Source organism: Bos taurus, chromosome 17 (assembly GCF_002263795.3).
Source record: "Bos taurus isolate L1 Dominette 01449 registration number 42190680 breed Hereford chromosome 17, ARS-UCD2.0, whole genome shotgun sequence".
Classification (NCBI taxonomy): Eukaryota; Metazoa; Chordata; class Mammalia; order Artiodactyla; family Bovidae; genus Bos; species Bos taurus.
Genome location: NC_037344.1, coordinates 1,694,178 through 1,719,882, shown reverse-complemented (window position 1 = coordinate 1,719,882; position 25,705 = coordinate 1,694,178). Strand labels below are relative to the sequence as shown.

Here is a 25,705-nt window from a genome sequence, read left to right as displayed (position 1 = left end):
TCTAAATGTAATAAATAAAATATAGATTTAAAGTGATTTTAAGGTAAGAAATGTTAAAATGAAATACTGTCATCTGAGCCATAATGGTGAAATTAATTACTGAAATATTTTAAAATATATTTCAACAGTAACTCCCTAGCCAAGTCCGATACCAGTTCCAAGAAGTCTTCCTCATTCCATGGTGCAGCTCAGTTCAGGTACCCCTCTCAGAACTGCTTTAGCATCCTTTTACTGATGAGATTTACTTCCTTGACAAGTAACATTGTCTGGAGAATTGTACAGATGATTGGCTATTTGTGTGCATAATCTGTGCTTCCTTCTACCTAGCCATAATATCTGGTGTAGTACCTTTCACATATTAAAGCAACTATTTCATTCATACAGCAACTACTTACTGAGCACTTAATTAATATTTAATTGATATGTAGATGCTGCTGCTGCTACTGCTGCTAAGTCGCTTCAGTCGTGTTTGACTCTGTGTGACCCCATAGACGGCAGCCCACCAGGCTCCCCCGACCTTGGGATTCTCCAGGCAAGAACACTGGAGTGGGTTGCCATTTCCTTCTCCAATGCATGAAAGTGAAAAGTGAAAGGGAAGTTGCTCAGTTGTGTCCAGCTCTTTGCGACCCCATGGACTGCGGCCCACCAGGCTCCTCTGTCCATGGGATTTTGGCAAAAAGTGAAGAGGAACTAAAAAGCCTCTTGATTAGGGTGAAAGAAGAGAGTGAAAAAGCTGGCTTGAAACATAACATTAAAAAAACCAAGATCATGGCAACTTTGGGATGCCCCTGGGGCTCTCCTGATAGCTCAGCTGGTAAAGAGTCCGCCTGCAATGCAGTATACTGACCCGACTCAATTCCTGGGTCAGGAAGATCCACTGGAGAAGGGATAGGCTACCCACCCCAGAATTCTTGGGCTTCCCTTGTGGCTCAGCTGGTAAAGAATCCTCCAGCAATGCAGGAGACCTGGGTTCGATCCCTGGGTTGGGAAAAAACCCTGGAGAAGGAAAAGGGTATCCACTCCAGTATTCTGGCCTGGAGAGTTCCATGGACTGTACTTGGGGTCACAAAGAGTCAGACATGACTGAGTGACTTTCACTTTCACTTTCATGGCATCTGGTCCTATCACTTCATGGCAAATAGAAGGGGAAAATGGGAAAGCAGTGACATATTTTATTTTATCGGGTTCCAAAATCACTGCTAACAGTGATTGCTGCCATGAAATTAAAAGATTCTTGCTCCTTGGAAGGAAAGCTATGACAAACCTAGACAGCATATTAAAAACCAGAGATATCATTTTGCTGACAAAGGTCCGTACAGTCAAAGATATGGTTTTTTCAGTAGTATTGTACAAATGTGAGAGTTCGGCCAGAAAGAAGGCCGAGAGTTGAAGAATTGATGTTTTTGAATGATGGTGCTAAAGAAGACTCTTGAGAGTCCCTTGGACTGCAAAGAGATCAAACCAGTCCATCCTAAAGGAAATCAATCCTGAATATTCATTAGAAGGACTGACGCAGAAGCTGAAGCTCCATTATTTTGGTCACCTAATGTGAACAGCTATCTCATTGGAAAAGACTCATGCTGGAAAGATTGAGGACGGGAGGAGAAGGGGGCAACAGGGAATGAGATGGTTGGATAGCATCACTGACTCAATGGACATGAGTTTGAGCAAACTCCAGGAGATAGTGAAAGATGGGGAAGCCTGGTTACTGCAGTCCATTGGGTTGCAAAGATCTGGACACATAGTGACTAAACAACTACAAAATACCCTGAGGGAAAAGTCTACTTCCAGTCCTAAAGATTACACTCTAATTGGGAAATGACAAGTGAATTGATGGTTTTAGGAATTAGACATGAAGGCCAGAGCAAATAGGGCATTTACTACCATGGGAATCCTGGGAGATCAGTTAGTTTTTAAGTAGGAGGTTACATAGAAGCTAAACCCTGAATATTAATTAGGACTTGGCCAGGAGTCAGTAGGAGTTTTCTGGATTGAAGAAGAAGCAGGAGGTAAGCACACTGTAGTGTCAGGTGCTGGATGAAGTAGAAGGGAGAAACTAGGCTGTAAGTAAAACACCTAGCAAAGAGGCTGGGAAGAGACAGGGGAAAGAAAACCAGTCTTTATGCTGAGAGAAGCAAAGTAGGATCTGCGTATTGAAGTGCCACTTGAACAGCAGTATGGCCAGAGAACTAAAGAGATGTAAGAATAGAGGGAAGAGGTTAATTAGGAAGCACTGTAGTAATCCAGACAAAAGGTGAGGATCCCTAGGATAGGGGATTCACTTCAAGAATGTGAGATATGTACCATAGCTTTCTTATCCATTCATCTGCTGATGGACATCTAGGTTGCTTCCATGTCCTGGCTATTATAAACAGTGCTGCGATGAACATTGGGGTACACGTGTCTCTTTCCCTTCTGGTTTCCTCAGTGTGTATGCCCAGCAGTGGGATTGCTGGATCATAAGGCAGTTCTATTTCCAGTTTTTTAAGGAATCTCCACACTGTTCTCCATAGTGGCTGTACTAGTTTGCATTCCCACCAACAGTGTAAGAGGGTTCCCTTTTCTCCACACCCTCTCCAGCATTTATGATTTGTAGACTTTTGGATCGCAGCCATTCTGACTGGTGTGAAATGGTACCTCATAGTGGTTTTGATTTGCATTTCTCTGATAATGAGTGATGTTGAGCATCTTTTCATGTGTTTGTTAGCCATCTGTATATCTTCTTTGGAGAAATGTCTATTTAGTTCTTTGGCCCATTTTTTGATTGGGTCATTTATTTTTCTGGAGTTGAGCTGTAGGAGTTGCTTGTATATTTTTGAGATTAGTTGTTTGTCAGTTGCTTCATTTGCTATTATTTTCTCCCATTCTGAAGGCTGTCTTTTCACCTTGCTAATAGTTTCCTTTGATGTGCAGAAGCTTTTAAGGTTAATTAGGTCCCATTTGTTTATTTTTGCTTTTATTTCCAATATTCTGGGAGGTGGGTCATAGAGGATCCTGCCGTGATGTATGTCAGAGAGTGTTTTGCCTATGTTCTCCTCTAGGAGTTTTATAGTTTCTGGTCTTATGTTTAGATCTTTAATCCATTAAAAAGAATACATTTGAATCAGTTCTAATGAGGGGGATGAAACTAGAGCCTATTATACAGAGTGAAGTAAGCCAGAAGGAAAAACATAAATACAGTATACTAACGCATATATATGGAATTTAGAAAGATGGTAACAATAACCTGGTGTACGAGACAGCAAAAGAGACACTGATGTATAGAACAGTCTTATGGACTCTGTGGGAGAGGGAGAGGGTGGGAGATTTGGGAGAGTGACATTGAAACATGTAGAATATCATGTAAGAAACGAGTTGCCAGTCCAGGTTCGATGCGCGATACTGGATGCTTGGGGCTGGTGCACTGGGACGACCCAGAGGGATGGTATGGGGAGGGAGGAGGGAGGAGGGTTCAGAATGGGGAACACATGTATGCCTGTGGCGGATTCATTTTGATATTTGGCAAAACTAATACAATTATGTAAAGTTTAAAAATAAAATAAAATTAAAAAAAAAAAAAAAAGAATGTGAGATAGATACCAAGAAGGCAGCAGGACTGATTAGTTGTAGGAAGTGTGGCAGAAAAAGGGGTGAAGAGAGAATGCCCTCCACAGTTTTGGCTTGGAACGATCTGTGTGTAGTACTGTCAACTGAACTAAGAAATGTTTTATGAACAAATGGGTCTGTATGAATAAATAAGAAAGTGACTATTTTTTTTTGCATGTTGGCAACATATTTGAGCCAAGAATTATATATAAACACATATAAGTGATATTCTCTTTGAAATTTCAGAGAATTACATCAGGAATTACAGATTTTCTGTAACTAAAAAGAACCTCATATTAATTTAAAAAATAAATTTAATGTTCAAGTGTTTAAAAAATTGCCAGTATTTAAATTCCCTGCACAATGAAACTGGTCTTCCATCCCTACAACCTCTACACAGATGTACATCCAATAGATGTAGATATTCTGTATATACACTGTATGTTTAACACCACTTTTAAATTTGTAAACCTCTATTGTGACTACATCTATGAGTGACTACACATACACTTTTACATAACATGATTCTAATCTTCAAAAGTCTCTTTATTTTTAGATATTTATTTTTTCTTAATTTCATTATGTTACTTTACATTTAATTGATGAAGATTTACTAAGAGAATATTAGGGTTGACAGTTGTATAGGTATGAAATATAAGGCAAAAGGTTATGGGACTATAGAAAAACTATCTTAAGAGTAAATGCAAATAAAGATCAGAAACTATATTAGAAGAGCTCAGTATCAGGAGTTTAGAAATAAAAAAAAAAATTAGATCAAATAATTGGAGAATATATTTAGAAAATGGGAGTCACAAGGGAAAAAAGGCCCCCAAAAAAAGAGAGACCAAGAGAACAAATGACTTATTTATAAAGACACACCACCACTCACACATCCCAGTGAGTATCTCTTTCACCAGCAGACTGCTGACTACTGGGATAAAGGGAAGATGAGACCATTTTCTGCCCCACGTGGACATTTCTATATGTCAATGAGCAAATATTACATTTTGTGAATGAATCAGCTACCCAATCAGAAAGTTTCCTAGACTGGTACCACAGTAAACTTAATTAATATAACTTCCCAATAATTAAATATATATAAATAAAATTTAAACATGAGAATCTATTTAAACTTCAATGATTAATTTACCCATCTTATCCTGAATGCCTGTATAAATTATTGGAAAAGCAGACAACTAAAACTTTTAGAACTATTTTACTATTTATGATATTAGTATCTGGAACAAAAACTGAATTTCACAGGTATTAGTTTCCCATAAATAACAACAACAAAAAAAATGAAAATGCTGTGTTAAGCAAAATTAAGCATGTATCTTTGATATAGGCTATTTCAAAGCATGTTGCACATACAGGAGGTACTAGGATATGAAGAAATTCCAATTTGAAAGCAGAATCTTTTTTTTTTTTTTTCCCCATTGGAGTATAATTGCTTTATCTTTTCTTTCTTAGACCAGTAAGGCATTAGTGATCCCTTGGAACATTAAGACCTGTCTTTAATCTTTTTTCACAAACGTATCTAATAGGAAACATATTAACAAACTAGCAAACAAACGTAAAAACAAACTAGTAGTTCACTAGTAACATGATTAGAACTTTGTTTTTTGCAACGAAGTTATAAATTCCACCTAATGAAATTTAAATTTATATACTGTTAATGATCAGTTCAGTCGCTTAGTCGTGTCAGACTCTTTGCGACCCCATGAATCACAGCACGCCAGGCCTCCCTGTCCATCACAAACTCCCAGAGTTCACTCAGACTCATGTCCATCGAGTCACTGATGCCATCCAGCCATCTCATCCTCCGTTGTCCCCTTCTCCTCCTGCTCCCAATCCCTCCCAGCATCAGAGTCTTTTCCAATGAGTCAGCTCTTCGCATGAGGTGGCCAAAGTACTAGTACTTGCTATAAAAGATCATTCAGGATAGAATTCTGAAGTTGAAATAAAGGATATTTTGTTATGTTGGCAAGGAAACTCATAATTTGACTATGAAATCATGCAACTATTTAATAACAACTATATTTTCTTTATTCATTAAATTAAAAGAAATAAAGCTTACTATCCCTGCTTTTGAAATTTGATTTCTAGCAATTTGTTTTTAATTATACCAATGGGTATTCCAGAGTTATCTTCTATTTCATTTTATGATTAGTAACTTTGAACTGAGCATCTCAGTTACTCGCGAGCATGAAAAGAGACAAGTAAACAGCTGAGTTAATTGTGGCTCATTCATCTGGAAACGCACTATCAGACTCAATTATGCTTCTGAGTTTGGGTGGTGCAGTACCTGGACATCTATACAGCTTTCTTGCCTGTGCAATATCTCCTTTGCTTAAGCGGGTTCGCTGACCAATTGCTGGACGAATGCCATTATCATCACGTGAGGGGAGAATGGTATCCAGAAACATCCCCCTGAAAAAAAAAATCAGAAACAAGTCACACATAAGTCATCAAATTAAGACACATATGCCTTACAAATATATATATTTTTCAAACTCAAACCAATCAAAGGAGAAATATATCAGTGTTTAGATTTAAACTGTGTGTCCGTCTTTTAAAATACTTTAATCAAAGTAGAAAAAAATTGTGTGCTAAATGTATATGATGAACTTGGATTGGCGATCTATTTCACATATGGTAATATACATGTTTCAGTGCTATTCTTTCAAATTATCCCTCCCTACCTTCTCCCATAGAGCCCAAAGTCTGTTCTTTACACCTCTGTCTTTTTTGATGTCTTGCATGTAGGGTTGTCATTACCACCTTTCTAAATTCCATGTATATGCATTAACATACTGTATTGGTGTTTTTCTTTCTGTCTTACTTCACTCTGTATAAGCTGGTACACTGGCATGACCCTGAGGGATGGGATGGGGAGGGAGGTGGGAGGGAGGTTCAGGATGGGGGACACATGTACACCATGGCTGATTCATGTCAATGTATGGCAAAAACCACCACAATATTGTAAAGTAATTAGCTTCCCATTAAAATAAAATAATTTAAAAAATGCATATGGTGAGTATAAAGTTAGTGGTGGCATTCAAATTTTCCCTAGAAAAAGTATATATTTTTTTCAAAATCTAAAATTCATTTTTTAAATTTATTTTTAATTGGAGAATACTTACTTTATGATACTGTGTTGGTTTCTGCCATATACCAACATGAATTAGCCATACCTATTTTTGAATCTCCCTCCCACTTCCCACCCCATCCTACACCTCTAGGTTGTCACAGAGAATTAGATTTGAGTTGTGTGTGTCATAAAGCAAATTCCCATTATTTTAAATATGGTAATATATATATTTCAAAGCTATTTTCTCAATTTGCCACCCTCTCCTCCCTCAGTTTCTACAATCTGTTCTTTATGTCTGCATCTCCCTTGCTGTGCTGCAAATAGGTTCATCAGTATCATCCTTTCTAGATTACATATATATGCTTTAATATATATTTGTCTTTCTAACTTACTTCATTACTTCACTTTGTATAATAAGCTCTATTATTATAATATGCTCTATAGTGAGGCTCCATCTCATTAGATCTGACTCAAATGCACTAGTTTTATAGGTGAGTAATATTCCACTGTACCACAACTTCTTTATCCATTCATCTGTAGATGGACATCTAGGTTGCAGCCATATCCTACCTATTGTAAATAGTGATGAGATGACCACTGGGATTCATGTGTCTTTTTCAAATATTTTTTCCTCAGTATATGCCCAGTAGTGAGATTGTTAGGTCATATGGTAGACTTATTCCTAGTTTTTTTTAAGGAATCTCCGAGCGGTTCTCCGTAGTGGCTGCATCAATTTACATTCCCACCAACAGTGCAAGAGAGTTCCCTTTTCTCCACACCCTCTCTAACATTTATTGTTTGTAGATTTTTTTAATGATGGTTATTCTGACCAGTGTGAGATGGTACTTCATTTAGTTCTGATTTGCATTTCTCTAATAATGAGGGATATTGAGCATCATCTTTTCATGTGTTCATTAGCCATCTGCATGTCTTCTTTGGAGAAATGTTCACTTTTTGATTGGTTTGTTTGTTTTTCTGGTTTTGAGCTGCATGAATAGGTTGCATATTTTAGAGACTAATCATTTGTCAGTTGTTTCATTTGCTATTATTTTCTCCAATTGAGGATTTTCATTTCACCTTATTTACAGTTACCTTCACTGTGGAAAAACATTTAGCTTAATTAGGTCTCATTTGTTTATTTTTGTTTTTACTTCCATTACTCTAGGAGGTGGGTCAGAGAGGATCTTGCTGTGATTTATGTTAAAGTGTGTTCGGCCTATGTTTTCCTCTAAGAGTTTTATAGACTTTGGTTTTATATTTAGATATTTAATCCATTTGGAGTTTATTTTTGTTAGGAAATGTTCTAATTTCATTCTTTTACATGTATCTGTCCAGTTTTCCCAGCATCACGTATTGAAGAGACTATCTTTTATACATCATATATTCTTGCCTCCTTTGTCAAAGATAAAGTGCCTATGGCTGTGTGGGTTTGTCTCTGGGCTTTCTACCTTTTCCATTGTTCTATATTTCTGTTTTTGTGCCAGTACCATATTATCTTGGTGACTACAGCTTTGTAGTATATTCTGAAGTTGGGAAGGTTGATTCCATTTTTCTTTCTCAAGAATGATCTGGCTATGTGGGGTCTTTTGTGTTTCCATACAAATTGTGAAATTTTTTGGTCTAGTTCTGTGTAATATACTAAAGGTAGTTTGATAAGGATTGCATTGAATCTGTAGATTGCTTTGGATAGTATAGTCATTTTCACAATATTGATTCTTCCAATCCAAAAACATGGTATATCTCTCCACCTGCTTGTGTCACCTTTGATTTCTTTCATTAGTGTCTTATTGTTTTCTGCATATAGGTCTTTTGTCTCTTTAGGTAGGTTTATTCCTAGATATTTTATTCTTTTTGTTGCAATGTGAATATAGCAATGATTTCTTGGATATGATACCCAAAGCATAGGAAACAAAAGCAAAAATAGGTAAGTGGGATTGCATTTTTAATTAAGAGGCTTGTGCATAGCAAAGCAAACAATAAAAAGAGTGAAAAGGAGATAAAATATTTCCAACATATATATATATATATATATATATATTTCAGTCGCTCAGTTGTGTCTGACTCTTTGCAATGACATGGACTGCAGCACGCCAGGCTTCCCTGTCCATCACCAATTCCTGGAGTTTACTCAAACTCATGTCCATTGAGTCAGTGATGCCATCCAACTATATATATATATATATATATATATATATATATATCTGATAAGAGACCAGAATACACAAAGAAATCCTACAACTCAACAACAGAAAAATGAAGTAATCTGATGAAAAAATAGGCAGAAGATTTGAATATATATTTTTTCAAAGATGATATACAAATTGTCAAGCATAGAAAAATATTCTCAACATGACTAATCATGCAAATCAAAACCATAATGAGATATTATCTCATACCCATTAGGGTGGCTACTATCAAAACTTGAAAAAATAGAAAAGAAAACATGTTGGTGAGGATATGGAGAAACTGGAACCCTTATACACTGTTGATAGATTGCAAAATAGTGCAGCATCTATGAAAAAATTGAGGTTCTTCAAAAAACAATCATAGAACTACCATACATTCCAGCAATCTCACTTCTCTGTATATATCCAAAAGAAAGGAAAACAGGCTCTTGAAGAGATATTCACATACACATGTTCATGGTAGCACTATTCACAGTAGCCAAGAGGTGAAAGCAACTCGGATATCCATGAACAAATGAATGAATAAACAAAGTGTCAATATATATCCAATGGAATATTATTCAGCCTTAAAATGGAAGGAAATTTTGCTGCATGCTACAACATAGATGAACCTTAAGGATTTTATGCTAGGTGGGGAAAAAACAACAGTCACAGAATGATAAATATTGTGCAATTTTACTTGGTACCTAAACTAGCCAAATTCATAGAAACAGAAAGTAGACAAGTGGTTATCAAAGGTTGGGGTAGGGGTGCGGAGAGTGGAGAGTTTAATGAATGGATATAGGGTTTCAGCTTTGCAAGATGAAAAGTTTCTGGAGATCTGTTTCATAACAATGTGAATGAACTTAATACTATCAAATTGTACATTTAAAAATAGATAATATGGTACATTTGATATTGTGTGTGTGTGTGTTAGTCACTCAGTTGTATCCGACTCTTTGTGACCCCATGGACTGTAGCCCACCAGGCTCCTTTTTCCATGGGATTCTCCAGGCAAGAATATTGGAGTGGGTTGCCATTGATATTGAGATTTCTTTATTATAATAAAAAAAACTTTCAAATACTTTGAAGGTGGTGCCTGAGAACTGTGCCAAATATTTCCTCTCCTGTAATTTTTATTTCACTGTATGTATGAGTTAATAATCATCTTTAAAATCAGGAAAAAAATGTGAATTGGATCAGTTCTTCTCACAGATACATACAGTTTCTTTCACTATAGGAATATAAGTTTATTTAGGAAAAGTGACTACCCAAATTTTGAAACAATAAGAAAACTGATATGTCAAGGCTAGTTGTCATGCAACACCAAGGTAGGTGTAGGGGGTGATAAACTGCATGAACCTTGTGGTTTATGGAAAAGCAACCATTTAAAGACACAAAAGGAGTACAGAATAAGGGAAAATGTGTGTTTCAGATTGAAACATTGCCTTTAAACATAAACATTAATGAGTTGTGAAATGCACATCATGATAAAAAAAGAATGAGTGGAATGGACATATGAGTGTAAAATGGGTATAAAATGGGAAAAAAAAGAGATGACTTAAACAGCTTCATATTACTTACCTGGAAACTATTGCCTTGATGATAACTTCTTTAGAGTGAAATAGATCAAAACTCAAATTTATTACACTCTTAAAATTAGCATTCAGTCACTAACAAAATAATTCTAAGATTAGGAAATGGCAGAATTCTAAATTATATGAAGCAAAATATCTTTCTAAAATGTTTTCTGAGAATTATTTTACTATAGCTATTTTCAAGTATAATTAGTACTTGAGCAACAGAAAATATACAATAAAAACACAAATCACAAAAAGAATATAACATTCCAATTCAACAACTGAGCTCTGTATTTGCAATGCCTAATTTCTATTAACAGTGCTTGCCAATTTAACATGCTGATTGGTTTGGTAATCATTTCAATTGAACTTTTGTATGATTAGTAATATTAAATAATTTATACCATTAAAATTTTTACTTTGAATATATTTTGATAAGAAATGTGTTTTTAAAATCTCAAATGCCTGGTATTGGCTATAAATACCAAGCAAGTATTTTTTGTACTCTACAGCAGCAATATTTAAAAGTTGTTCTAGTTCTATGCTAAGCCTACTTTGTAAGGAGCCACACAGAGGAAAGGAATTAAAAGTCAAGAGGTATAACCTGAGACTCCAACCTTGAGAAGGTGTTCCTAGCATAATGCATGATGCTGTCAAAATCATAGCTTTCTCCGAGTGAGTTCACTTCCGCAGGCTCCATCTTCAGAAAATTGTACTCTTGACCTAGGAATCAGGCACAGGAAATGTTTCAGAAACCTCTTAACAGACAGAAAAGAGAACAGAAGAACCCTCCCAGTCCTCTAACTCCTCTCTACCGAAAGCTAATCACTGAGCTTCATGACGCTGCATTTACAAACAAACACCAAGTACACGCAAAAGAGGACATCCCCACTCCAGTACTCTTGTCTGGAAAATCCCATGGACAGAGGAGCCTGATAGGCTGCAGTCCATGGGGTCGCTAAAAGTTGGACAAGACTGAGCGACTTCACTTTCACTTTTCACTTTCATGCATTGGAGAAGGAAATGGCAACCCACTCCAGTGTTCTTGCCAGGGACAGGGGAGCCTGGTGGGCTGCCGTCTATGGGGTCGCACAGAGTCGGACACGACTTAAGTGACTTAGCAGCAGCAGCAGCAGCGCCACAATGTACACTTGAATATCAGCCTAAAAGAATATTAGTGAATTTCATTAAGAAGTTAATTTTCACACTGTTCATGCAGTTCTTGAGGCAAGAATACTGAAGTGGGTTGCCATTCCTTTCTCTAGTGGACCACGTTTTGACTATGCCAAAGCCTTTGATTATGTGGATCACAACAGACTGTGGAAAATTCTTCCAGAGATGGGAATACCAGACCACCTTACTTGCTTCCTGAGAAATCTGTATGCAGGTCAAGAAGCACCAGTTAGAACCAGACGTGGAACAACAGACTGGTTCCAAATTGGGAAAGGAGTAACTCAAGGTGTAAATTGCCACCCTGCTTCTATAACTTATATGCAGAGTACATCATGGGAAATGCCAGGCTAGATAAGCACTAGCTGGAATCAAGACTGCCAGGAAAAAATATCAATAACCTCAGATATGCAGATGACACCACCCTTATGGCAGAAAGCGAAGAAGAACTAAAGAGCTTCTTAAAGAAAGTGAAGAGAAGAGTGAAAAAGTTGGCTTAAAACTCAACATTCCAAAAACTAAGATCATGGCAACTGGTGACATCACTTTATGGCAAATAGATGGGGAAACAGTGAGAGACTATTTTTTCTGGGCTCCAAAATCACTGCATATAGTGATTGCAGCGATGAAATTAAAAGACACTTACTCCTTGGAAGAAAAGCTATGACCAACCTAGACAGCACATTAAAACGCAGAGACATTACTTGGCCAACAAAGGTTCATCTAGTCAAAGCTATGGTTTTTTTCAGTAGTCATGTATGGATGTGAGAGTTGGACTATAAAGAAAGCTGAGTGCCAAAGAATTGATGCTTTTGAACTGTGGTGTTGGAGAAGACTCTTGAGAGTCCCTTGGACTGCAAGGAGGTCAAGCCAGGCAATCCTAAAGGAAATCAGTCCTGATTATTCATTGGAAAGACTAATGCTGAAACTGAAACTTCAATACTTTGGCCACCTGATGTGAAGAACTGACTCATTGGAAAAGACCCTGATGCTGGGAAAGATTGAAGGCAGGAGGAGAAGGGGATGACAGAAGATGGTATGGTTGGATGGCATCACCGCCTCAATGGACATGAGTTTGAGCAAGCTCCAGGAGTTGGTGATGGACTTGGAAGCCTGGCATGCTGCAGTCCATGGGATCGCAAAGAGTTGGACATGACTGAGCAACTGAACTGAACTGAATAAGTTAATTTTGGCAAAAAGGTAGATTACCAAAAGCATACTTTGGATTTTTCTTTGTATAGTCTTTCACTTTCTCTTAATATTGTTTTTTAAAAAAAATGACTATTTTTTTTCAATATTGTGATTATAAAAGCTATGCTTTTTACCAAATGAGTTTCCCACTCTCTCTTATGACTCTATTGGCTTAGATAAATAAATCTTCCTATTTGTATTAAATTATTTCTATGAAACAATGGGAAATATTATATGTTGTATATACACACATTTCAAATGTTTGCTATGTGAATTTGTCACTAAAGATGAAATAACAACAGAATGTTTCACTCAAAACTGAAACAAGATTCTCTTTGATGAAAAGGAAGCTCTAATCAGAAGGCTTTTTAGAAGAATATGCTTCCGGATTTAATTTTTCTTTTTTTACTTTTCATGACTGCCATTTTAACTTATGGACATCTTCACATTAATAGATTTCTCAATTGCCTCTTTGTATCTGTATTGTAATATTATTTCTTGAAATCTGAAAAGAACATAGTGTTAAATGTGTAGATCTACATTAGTGGTTCAAGAAATGTTTCCTCAGATAGAGTTTAGGTTTCACTGATCCATTTTTCACAATTTCAGCAGCCAAAGAAGGCTGTTTTTATGGCTCATTCTGAAACATCTAAATGTAAAGTTGAGGTATTAAGATTCCAAATTCAAGGTTGGAGTCCAGAACAGAACTATTACAATGTTTATGCAACTATTTAAATTTTATTCCAATTGTTATATTATTACTAAATCTGAAAATATCACATTAAAAAGTTTCCCAAAAGCTAATAAAGAGAGTGAGTGATGTACAGAGCATAATATCTTTGGTACGGGTGATAAGAAGACTGACATACTCAGTTCAGTCGCTCAGTCCTGTCCAACTCTTTGCGACCCCATGGACTGCAGCACTCCAGGCTTCCCTGTCCATCACCAACTCCTGGAGCTTACTCAAACTCATGTCCATCGAGTCGGGGATGCCATCCAACCATCCCATCCTCTGTCATCCCCTTCTCCTCCCACCTTCAATCTTTCCCAACATCAGGGTCTTTTCAATGAGTCAGTTTTTTGCATCAGGTGGCCAAAGTATTGGAGTTTCAGCTTTAGCATCAGTCTTTCCAGTGAATATTCAGGACTGATTTCCTTTAGGATAGATTAGTTCGATCTCCTTGCAGTCCAAAGGACTCTCAAGAGTTTTCTCCAACACCACAGTTCAAAAGCATCAGTTATTCTGTGCTCAGCTTTCTTTATAGTCCAACTCTCACATCCATTCATGACTATTGGAAAAAACATGGCTTTGACCAGACGGACCTTTGTCGGCAAAGTAATGTCTCTGCTTTTTAATGTGCTGTCTAGGTTGGTCACAGCTTTTCTTCCAAGGAGTAAGTGTCTTTTAATTTCATGGCTGCAGTCACCATCTGCAGTGATTTTGGAGCCCCCCCCCCAAATCACTTAAGCATTAAAGATGAAACAATCAGCCTTAAGTTGTAGAACCTGTAGCCCAGAGTAAAGTGTTTTGTGCTTAGTCACTTCAGTCATGTCCAATTCTCTCTGACCCTGTGGACCATGGTCTGCCAGGCTCTTCTGTGCACGGGATTCTCCAGGCAAGAATACTGGAGTTGGTTGCCATTTCCTTCTCTAAAAGTGTTTTAGTTCACCTTTACAATGAATTCACACATTAAATAGTTTTCAGTGAACTAACAGACCAAATAATAAGATACATGTTCTACAAATCTCTGTGGCCATTATTACTCTTCTCAGGAAATACTTCACATTGTCTTTAACCTCTGATAGAAGCAAGTGTTATAACTCTACCCTTCATTAAAAAATAGTAAGTATATTTTAGTATATCCAATTCTAAGTGTGATGTTTATAAAGCTATGGAGCTGATTTTATTAATATTAACCTATAATCTACTGGATATTTCAACTTCTAAGCACAATATGTGAATATACTCCTTAAGTAAAGCAAAATGTTTCATAAAAATTTCTGAAAGTGGAACATGAAGCAACTTTAGTAATACCTTCTGAAGCATATAATTGAGCATTTACCACGTATGTGACATAGTGGTCAAAAAGAACACAGCCATATATGGACTCCGTAAAGAAAATTAGACTTATTTTAGGAAAGAAGGGAAAAGAAAATCAGAGATACAAAGCACCAGAGAACTCATCCTAAACAATTTTTTTTAAAAAAATGAAAAGCCTCATTCTTGAAGGCCTCTTCTAAAATGGCTTAAAACTAATCTAAAAGTAATCCAATCCTTGTACAAAACTGGCTCCTATCGTACATACTCACTAATTTTGCATATGAATGCAAAGCTAAAGTTGACACTTACCAGACATTGCCCTAGAATAACACTTGATCTTAAGTTTCTGAGTAAGTCACAGATCTGTTGAAAGTTATTCTCCAACATGAATTCTTTCATATTAGAATTACAATCAGCCTTCAGTATCTGCATTAGATTGGTTCTAGGAACCTCTTGGATACCAAAATTTGTGGATGCTTAAGTCCTTTATATAAAATGGTTTAGTACAATGAATAAATTTTGATTCAAAGGTTGGTTGAATCTATGGATGCAAAACCCTACAAATATAGAGGGCCAACAGTTCATACATACAAATTATTGCAAGTGAATGAGAAAAGTGAGAATAGTCACATGTTGAGAATATTGCTGAATCCAAAAATGGGTGACAAAATGTGCACAGAGTTCCAAATACTCAGAACATCTCACTAAATAAATTACTCTTTTCTGTTGACCTGAATAGTGACTCAACAACAACAAAAAAGAAAAGCCATAATTAGTTTAGCACTATGTTAAGTATTATATATTTACATGCTTTTTTATACATTTCTTGCTTGTTGTAGGTATGTAAATTTATGTTGAACCAGAGTCCTAATTTTAAGAGCAAGAAACATTCTTGGAAGTTACTTCCTTTATAAGTTACTTTGTCAACATAATAGAGGAAACTTAATAACTGTAGTTAACAGAAAACTTTTTCTCATTTAATTGGTAGTTGGAGTAATCATCAGAAATACTATTTCCTCTTTGTCTCCCAGTGATAAAAAAGTATTAGATGAACCTTGATAGCTGCTCAGGAGTTAGTCTTCCATACTGAGAGTACAGATTTTATTTACTTCTCTTTCAACACTACAGAATACTTCTTTATTCTTGAAATGATCTCTTCCCTGTAACATTACACTCATAAAATTTTCTCCTACCCCTTAGACCAAACTTAATCTTTTGAGAGATTTTCTCCAACTGTAACTTAAATGGTGCTATTCACCATATTCTACCTGAAATCTTATTTCCTTCTTTCTCCAACATTTTCCTAAACAGTCAAATCCTGTATCAAATTCCTTTCTAGATATGTCCTAAAGTCTAGATTCACCTTTCTTGTGTCTGCTAAATATCTCTACTTCATTCATCTGAAGGCTTCTCAAATTCAAACATATGCTAAATGAAATTATTGTCTTTTCCCTCTTAAAAGTATTTTGCTTTTTGTTTTATCCATATTTCTTAGCTTACTTCATTTAATGGTGCCGCCACTCACCCTGTTGCCTAAAATAAAACTTTGAAGATCTTCCTTCACATCCTTCATATAGTGCTTCTCTTAAAATATTTTTGAAATGTTATTTCCTCATCTTCTTGGTCTACACCACCCTAACTGAGGACTCAGTCACCTCTTATAGACTACTTATTTAAGCTTCTAATAGGTTCATTCTCCCTACTCCCATAACCCCATTCTCAGTTAATAATACCTACAAGCTGAAAGAAATCTTTTTCTCTTTTACATCTGAACTTGTTCTGCTTTCAATCCTTTGTTTATTCTCCAGTAGCTAGAGGATAAAATCTCTAGGATAAAAGCCAGGATAAATTTCCTGGCTTCTTATAGAAAATCCTTATGATCTAATCCCCTTTGGTAATTACCAACTAATCTCCCACTTGTAACTTACTATGCAGCCCTATGAGCAGATGAAAATAATCTAATTATCTGTAATTGTAGCTTTGATCATGATCCTTTTTTTTTTTTTTTCCCCAGTTAGATATTCCATCAGTCTTTTCTGAACTTAGAAACCCTTTACTTCTAAATTTCAGTTCTTTTGTGACATCTTCCGGCTTGCTAAAGCACATTTTGTCACACCTTGCTTGGACTGACAGTATTCTCAACATATGACTATTCTCATTTTCTCACTTGTTTACAATGTTTATATATATATATAGGCATAGCTACACTAAGCTCTGTAATTTTTATGAAGTATCTCCAATATCTAATAGTGCCTCAATAAATAATTGGTACAAATATGTTGTGAGCGACTAAATAGGTCAATGCTGTTAATCACAGGAAATTCTTAGGAATTCAATGTTTGTATTAATAACTTAAAACTGGCTATGAATAAGGAAATAACACATGGCCTGCAATGCAGGAGATGCAGGTTTGATCACTGGGTTAGGAAGATACCCTGGAGAGGAAATGACAACTCACTCCAATATTCTTGCCTGAGAAATCCCAAGGACAGAGGAGCCTGGCGAGCTATAATTCATGGGGTTGCAAAAACAGTCAGAAACGACTTAGCGACTAAACAACAATGCTTGAAATACACACAATCTTATAAAACAATTCTAAACAATAGGGGTTTTCTTTTGGCAATTGAAATGTGCTTATCTTTATGAATTTATGAAAGGTAAAACAAATGCAAAACTATAAATGAGGTTATTATTGCACATTAACTGTCAGAGGAAATTAAATTTAAATACATATTAACTACTGAACTACTGACACTTGAAACATTCTTAAGAATTTGTCTTTAGGGTAGTCAAGATTGAGAGAAAATCTCAAGAAAATATTTGGGCTATCCTGGAAATGTCTCACTTTACTGGAATTTTCTCATGGAACTATCTGTGATATAATATAGATTTTTATGGTAGCAGCACATTTTGTGACAAACCCTGGACCCTTTTTAAATCCCAACAACATAAATTATAGAACTAAGGCTAGAAAATGCTTTTTGAAAATTTAACAATATTAATTTATGGTTCACCATTTTTTTGAAAGAACCGAAGATATAAAACAGATAAATCTTAAAAAAAAAAAAAAAAGCAAATCTAAAAATAGCATAAGATCATTTGATTTCCAGGAACAAATCAGCACCATAATAGGTATTTTTTAATCAAGGAAAATGTTGAGCCACAATATCAACAAAACCATTCATATTTTGTAAGAAATTAAAATGTAAACAGTACAGTTCTATTAAAAGATGTTTAGTCAACCTCAAATCTGACTCCCTGTACAGCCCCTCACCTGGCTGGATGTTTTCCCGTATGATAGTCACATGGTTATCTCTGTCTGGCCGCGTGTGCTCATGCCAAAAGCCTATCACATGGCCCAGTTCATGAACGACGATTCCAAATTTATCACAGTTCTTGCCAATAGAGATCGCCTGAGGCCCATTTCCACGCCGACCTACATAGGAGCAGCATCTGGAATAAAGTAGAAAATGTGAATGGTGGTAAACAGGCTGATGACAAGTTAATTATAATAGGGTGAAAATTTGTTAAAATTTCTGGTGAAATATAAAGTGCAGCACAGTCAGAGGTAGAACAGTTTTTCATTAATGAACATAGCCAATTTCTAGTAACCCTGGTAAATTTATATGCCAGTCTCTAAATAATCAATTGCAGTGCATTTGTATTAATTTATATATTAGAAGATGTTGGATATGTGCCTTAAATCATTTTTAGGAGTATTTAGAAGATAATAAGATAATAAAATACTTATGGTGATTAATGGCTATTATGCATATAGTTAAACTCAAGACTTCAATTCACATTTATTTCTAATATAATTTTCGGTCCCCACAACCCATGTAAATCACTTAGGTTGGTTATCTAGCAATAATACATTATTTCACTATTAAGCATAAAAACAAACTTTATTTTTCTACTTTGAGAAAAACAATTAAATTTGTGAAAGATGTTGGTTAATTAAAAAATGAATTATTTCTCCTCCTTACTGGAGAATTTTTTAAAAAGGAAAACTTTTAAAAGAAGTCAATACAGGAAAGTTAATTTCAAGAGGCAAATTATCTAGGGTTAATGGTTGACTGGTGAAGAAAAATCAATAACTGCCAAATGGTCAGGTGTGATTAGTCCATTTCACCTTCTGAAAGAATATCTTGGACTGTCAGAGTGTGAACTATCCAGAGTATCCTCCTGAAAACTTTCCTCAATTTACTGATATTTATACATATTCAATGATACTTTTCTACCCAAAACGTAGAAATTTCATTTTGTGTGTGTGCATACATGAAACGTGTCAGTGTGCATGAAAGAGTGTGTACACACATGCAAGCTTGGACACATAAGCACATTGACTCCAAAATAAGTTTTAAATGTACAATAATACAGTAACTACAACTAGAGCTATCAATAAAATTACACTTAAAACTTCAACAATTAGGGTTTACATTAAAATAGCTTATCTAAGAGCCACCCTTCTGGAGAGCCATACAGGACGTAAATAATTGGTCTTGAATAGATGGGGATTATGATGTGCCAGACACCAAAACCTTTTTCTAATTTTTTAAGTTAAAAGAGGAAATTGTTCAAAATTAATTTGCCAAAATATTATAAAATGCACGTCATTAAGTTCACTTTTCAGAGAAAGAACATTTCGTAGTCTTTTTGAGTGGTGTCATTCCTATTATTTCTGTAGGCTTTAAATGATTAAATGTCTTACCTTATTCCTTAGTTGCTGTTCAGTCACTAAGTCATGTCCAGTTCTTTGCGATCCCATGGACTGTAGCACACCAATCTCCTCTGTCCTCCACTATCTCCTGGAGTTTGCTCAAATTCATGCTCATTGATGTTATCTAAACATCTTATCCTCTGAAGCACCTTCTTCTTTTGCCTTCATTCTTTTCCAGCGTTAGGTCTTTTTCAATGCTTCAGTTTTTCGCATCACTGGCCAAAGTATTAGAGCTTCAACTTCAGCATCAGTCTTTCCAATGAATATTCAGGGTTGGTTTTCTTTAGGATTGACTTGTTTGATCTCCTTGCAGTCCAATGGACTCTCAAGAGTTTTCTCCAGCACCACAATTCAGTTTTTGGCACTCAGCATTCTTTTTGGCCCAACTATCACATTTGTTCATAGAAAAACCTTAGTTTTGACTCTACAGACCTTTGTTGGCAAAGTGAAGTCTCTACTTTTTATTATACTATCTAGGTTTGCCATAGCTTTCCGTCCAAGGAGCAAATGTCTTCTGATTTCATGGCTGCGGTCACCATCCATAGTGATTTGGGAGCCACAGAAAATAAAATCTGTCACTGCATCCAGTTTTTCCCCTTCTATTTGCCATGATCTTAGTTTTTTCAAGTTGAGTTTCAAGCCAGCTTTTCCACTTTCCTTTTTCACCCTCATCAAGAGGCTCTTTAGTTCCTCAAAACTTTCTGCCATTAGAGTGATATCATCTGCATATCTGAGGTTGTTGATATTTCTCCCAGCAATCTTGATTCCAGCTTGTGATTCATACACCCTGGCATTTCACATGATGTATTCTGAAAATAAGTTAAATAAGCAGGGAGACAATATACAGACTTGCTGTACTTCTTTACCAATTTTGAGTGGGCCAGTTGTTCAGTCCAATTCTAAGTGTTGCATCTTACCTGCATACAGGTTTCTCAGGAGACAGGTAAGATGGTCTGGTCTTACCTCATCTCTTTAAAAATTTTCTGTAGTTTGTTGTGATCCCCATGATCAAAGGCTTTAACATAGCCAATGAAGCAGAAATAGATGTTTTTCTGGAACTCCCTTGCTTTCTTCAGGATCCAATGAATGTTGGCAATTTGATCTCTGTTTCCTCTGTCCCTTTGAAAACCCGGCTTGTAGATCTGGAAGTTATTGGTTCACATACTGCTGAAGCCTAGCTTGAAGGATTTTGAGGGTAACCTTGCTAGCATGTAAAATGAGTCTAATTGTATGGTAGTTGGAACATTCTTTGGCACTTCCCTTCTTTGACATTGGAACGAAAATTGTCCTTTTCAGGTCCAGTGACCACTGTGGAGCTTTCCATATTTGCTGACATACTGAGTGCAGCACTTTAACAGAATCATCTTAACAGCATCATTTTTAGGACTTTAAAGAGTTCAGCTAGAATTCTGTCACTTGCACTACCTGTAATGCTTCCTAAGGCCTACTTGAATTCACATTCCACAAATCTAACTCTATGGGAATAACCATATCATCGTGGTTATCCAGGTCATTAAGAAATTTCTTGTATAGTTCTATGTATTCTTGTCATCTCTTCTTAATCTCTTCTGCTTCTCTTAGGTCCTTAACATTTCTCTATTTCATTGTGCCCATCCCTGCATGGAATATTCTTTTCAGTTCAGTTCAGTTGGCTCAGTCATGTCTGACTTTTTATGACCCCATGAACTGCAGCACGCCAGGCCTCCCTGTCCAACACCAACTCCCAGAGTCCACCCAAACCCATGTCCATCAAGTCGGTGATGCCATCCAACCATCTTATCTTCTGTCATCCCCTTCTGCTCCTGCCCTCAATCTTTCCCGGCATCAAGGTCTTTTCCAATGAGTCAGCTCTCCGCATCAGGGGGCCAAAGTATTGGAGTTTCAGCTTCAACATCAGTCCTTTCAATGAACACCCAGGACTGATTTCCTTTAGGATGGACTGTTGCAGTCCAAGGGACTCTCAAGTCTTCTCCAACACCACAGTTCAAAAACATCAATTCTTCGGCGCTCAGCTTTCTTTATAGTCCAACTCTCACATCCATACATGACCACTGGAAAAACCATATCCTTGAAGAGACGGACTTTTGATGGCAAAGTAATGTCTCTGCTTTTCAATATGCTGTCTAGGTTGGTCATAACTTTCCTTTCAAGGAGTAAGCGTCTTTTAATTTCATGGGTGCAAATCACCATCTGCAGTGATTTTGGAGCCCAGAAAAATAAAGTCAACCACTGTTTCCCCATCTGTTTGCCATGAAGTGATGGGACCGGATGCCACGATCTTAATTTTCTGAATGTTGAGCTTTAAGCCAACTTTTTCACTCTCCACTTTCACTTTCATCAAGAGGCTCTTTAGCTCTTCTTCACTTTCTTCCATAAGGGTGGTGTTATCTGCATATCTGAGGTTATTGATATTTCTCCCGGCAATCTGTACTCTGCATATAAGTTAAATAAACAGGGAGACAATATACAGCCTTGATGTACTCCTTTTCCTATTTGGAACCAGTCTGTTGTTCCATGTCCAGCTCTAACTGTTGCTTCCTGACCTGCATACAGATTTCTCAGGAGGCAGGTCAGGTGGTCTGGTATTCCCATCTCCTTCAGAATTTTCCACAGTTTATTATGGTCCACACAGTCAAAGACTTTGGCATAGTCAATAAAGCAGAAATAGATGTTTTTCTGGAACTCTTGCTTTTTTGATGATCAAGCAGATGTTGGCAATTTGATCTCTGGTTCCTCTGCCTTTTCTAAAACCAGCTTGAACATCTGGAAGTTCACGGTTCATGTATTACTGAAGCCTGGCTTGGAGAATTTTGAGCATTACTTTACTAGCACGTGAGATGAGGGCAATTGTGCAGTAGTTTGAGCATTCTTTGGCTTTGCCTTTCTTTGGGATTGGAATGAAAACTGACTTTTTCCAGTCCTGTGGCCACTGCTGAGTTTTCCAAATTTGCTGGCATATTGAGTGCAGCACTTTCACAGCATCATCTTTCAGGATTTGAAATAGCTCAATTGAAATTCCATCACCTCCACTAGCTTTGTTCATAGTGATGGTTCCCAAGGCCCACTTGACTTCACATTCCAAGATGTCTGGCTCTAGGTGAGTGATCACACCATCGTGATTATCTTGGTCGTGAAGATCTTTTTTGTATAGTTCTTCTGTGTATTCTTTTAACATCTCCAATTTTCTTAAAGAGATCTCTAGTCTGTCCCATTCTATTATTTGTCTCTATTTCTTTGCATTGTTCATTTAAGAAGACCTTCCTATCTCTCCTTGCTATTCTCTGGCACTCTGCATTTAGTTGGGTATGTTTTTTCCTTTTTTCCTTGCCAGTTAGAAGTAGTATTTCAACTTATTATTTATGGATCTATTATAACAGCTAATTATATATACTAAATCGATAATAGAAAGAAAAGTGAGGTAAGTGGTAGGGAAAAAATCAAGGAATTGTATTTTTGCTCCCAGTTAGATTTTTTAGTAGCACATTTTAATTTATACCTACATAGGCAGCTCAGATGGTAAGGAATCTGCCTGCAATGCAGGAGACCAGGGTTTGATCCCTGGGTCAGGAACATCAGCTGAAGAAGGGAATGGCAATCCATCTTAGTATTCCTGCCTGGAGAATCTCATGAACAGAGAGTTACTTGGTAGGCAACAGTCAATGGGGTTGCAAAGAGTTGGACATGACTGAGTGACTAAGCATATATACATAGTTATTATTACGTACTGATATAGTAAAATATTAGATGTATCAAAATTTGCAAATTTTAGGAAGATTTAAACTGAAACATTTGGTACCATAAAACAATGATAATGAAACTGAAATATCTGAGGATCATACAGCAACTAAATTACCTACATTGAGTCATTCTTGCTGGTTAAAGTCAGAGAAGAAAATACTTTGCAATTCAAAATCCAGGAGACAGATAGACAAGCAATGAAGTTGATTTTTTAAATCTAAAATGGTCAATTCTTTTAATCTGAAACATCTTTTATTAGCATAACTTTACCCATAAAATTTCTAATAAATAAAATGAGGTTTCATAATAGAAAGCAAAAATACATTTCACACTGGCTTTTACAATGGTCCTATGAAGAATGGGAAATGCATTGGTTTAGGAACAGAAGAAATCTAGATTCTCAAATGACTAAATAGCTAAATATATGCATATACAATTATGTACGACACTACAGGTTTATAAAAACATGGCTTTAACTTGTCTTACTTTCTTTCTAATGTCATCCAGATTTGATGCTGTTTTCTTGTACATAGCTTTTGATTTTTTTATTTCAAATTTCAGTCTTCCTTTTAAAGCTTAGCCATTATAAGATCTACTTACCCTCTCAGAAAACTTTCACCACCTTTAGAAAAACCCACTAAGCTATAGAGAGTAAGAAGGTAACTCAAAACCCACTATTCTCTACTTTGACCTCAGACTAGTGGAGCAAAGTCAGTAAGTACAAAGGAAGTTCTCTATAAGCTTTATGCCTTCCTCACAGCAGTCTCTTCTTGGCATAGATACAATTTTTAAATGTCCAGTCAGATTACTTCTGTGCTGAATATTATCCAATGAGTGTATTATAAATTGTGTCAACATTTAAAAATTATTGATTATTACCCCTCTCTAGGAGATAATTATACATCTCTACCCTGCTGACTGGGCTTAGTCATGTGACTTACTCTGGACAATGTCACATGAGCACAAACTGTGTTTTTGTGTCTATCTCTAGAGATAATTTTTAAGAGCAAATATGGTTGATTAAATTGCTTCTATTCTTTCTGCTATGATTGCAATGTTCCAAAAAAAGGCTTCTCCATCAGACTGGATACTGTATTAAACCCTCTTAAGTGAGCTACAGGCAAACAATGGCAGACATACAATAAGAGTAAAGAGTAAGTGTTTTTTGCTCTAGTCACCGAGATTTGGGAGCTGTTAACTCATCATAAGGGCTTACCTGGTGGCTCAGAAAGTTCAGAATCCGCCTGTCAATGCAGGAGACTCAGGCTCAATCCTTGACTCAGGAAGATCCCCTGGAGAAGGGAATGGCAACACACTCCAGTATTTTTGCCTGGAGAATTCCAGGGACAGAGGAGCCTGGTGAGCTGCAGTCCATGGTGTCACAAAGAGTTGGATACAACTGAGCCTCTAACACTTTCAGTTTTCAGTTTTATCACATCATAAATTGCCTAAGCTGACTGATATAGGCTCTCTGTTTTGCTCAGAGGGAAATCTAAAGTACTTATATATATATTCATATATATATATGTATATATATATATAAAGCCTATAAGATAATACAAAATCTTCACACATAAATATCTTACTATATATGTTGTTGTTTAGTTACTCAGAAGTATCCTACTCTTTGCAACCCCATGGAATGAAGCATACCAGGCTTCCCTGTCCTTCACCATCTCCCGGAGCTTGCTCAAACTCATGTCAGTTGAGTTGGTGATGCCATCCAACAATCTCATCCTCAGTCATCTCCTTCTCCTCCTGTCTTCAATCTTTCCCAGCATCAGGGTCTTTTCTAATGAGTCAGTTCTTCCCATCAGGTGGACAAAATATTGGAGCTTCAGCTGCCTCATCAGTCCCTCCAATGAATATTCTGGATTGATTTCCTTTAGGATTGACTGGTTTGATCTCCTTGCTGTCCAAGGGACTCTCAAGAGTTTTCTTATTCTCTATATCTCATCTCATGTTAGCATTCCTGTCACTCCACTTGAGCCATGAAGCTTCCTTGCTGTGTCCTGAGCATGCAGATTTACTCTTACTTCATAGTCTTTTTACAGTCTTTTTCTTTTGTCAGGAACTCTGTTTCTCAGATATCCACATGGCTTGTTTCACTTTTTCAAATTCTATACAAATACCTTTCCATCCCACTTTCACTACTTTTCTTTTGGTCCTAGAATTTATTGTCTGTTAATATATTTCATATTCCATTTATGTTCATAGGTTTTTTTGCCTGTGTACAAAAAATGTAAGCTTTTTGTGGGCAGAAAACCTATTTTGTTCACTGTTTTGGTCACTGCCAAAATGCCAGCTCCTAGAATACAGCCTGGCACATAATAGAGCTCAATAGATACAGAGAACAGTTGTTGGTTGCCAGAGGCAAGAGCTGAGGGTGGGTGAAATGGGTAAAATGTGGTCAGAGGTACATAC

The 25,705-nt window shown here is 36.5% G+C and overlaps 1 protein-coding gene across 1 annotated transcript in view; it reads right to left on the bottom strand.

Moving 5' to 3' along the window:
• TLL1 (tolloid like 1) overlaps positions 1–25,705 on the bottom strand; it is a 335,849-nt gene that overhangs the window by 126,225 nt on the left and 183,919 nt on the right. Inside the window, exons 6-8 of the mRNA NM_001193114.3 lie at positions 18,098–18,276; positions 11,039–11,144; positions 5,891–6,015 (exon numbers count right to left, since the gene is read on the bottom strand). Coding sequence (NP_001180043.1) covers positions 5,891–6,015; positions 11,039–11,144; positions 18,098–18,276 — 410 coding nt within the window. The remainder of the gene's footprint in view (positions 1–5,890; positions 6,016–11,038; positions 11,145–18,097; positions 18,277–25,705) is intronic.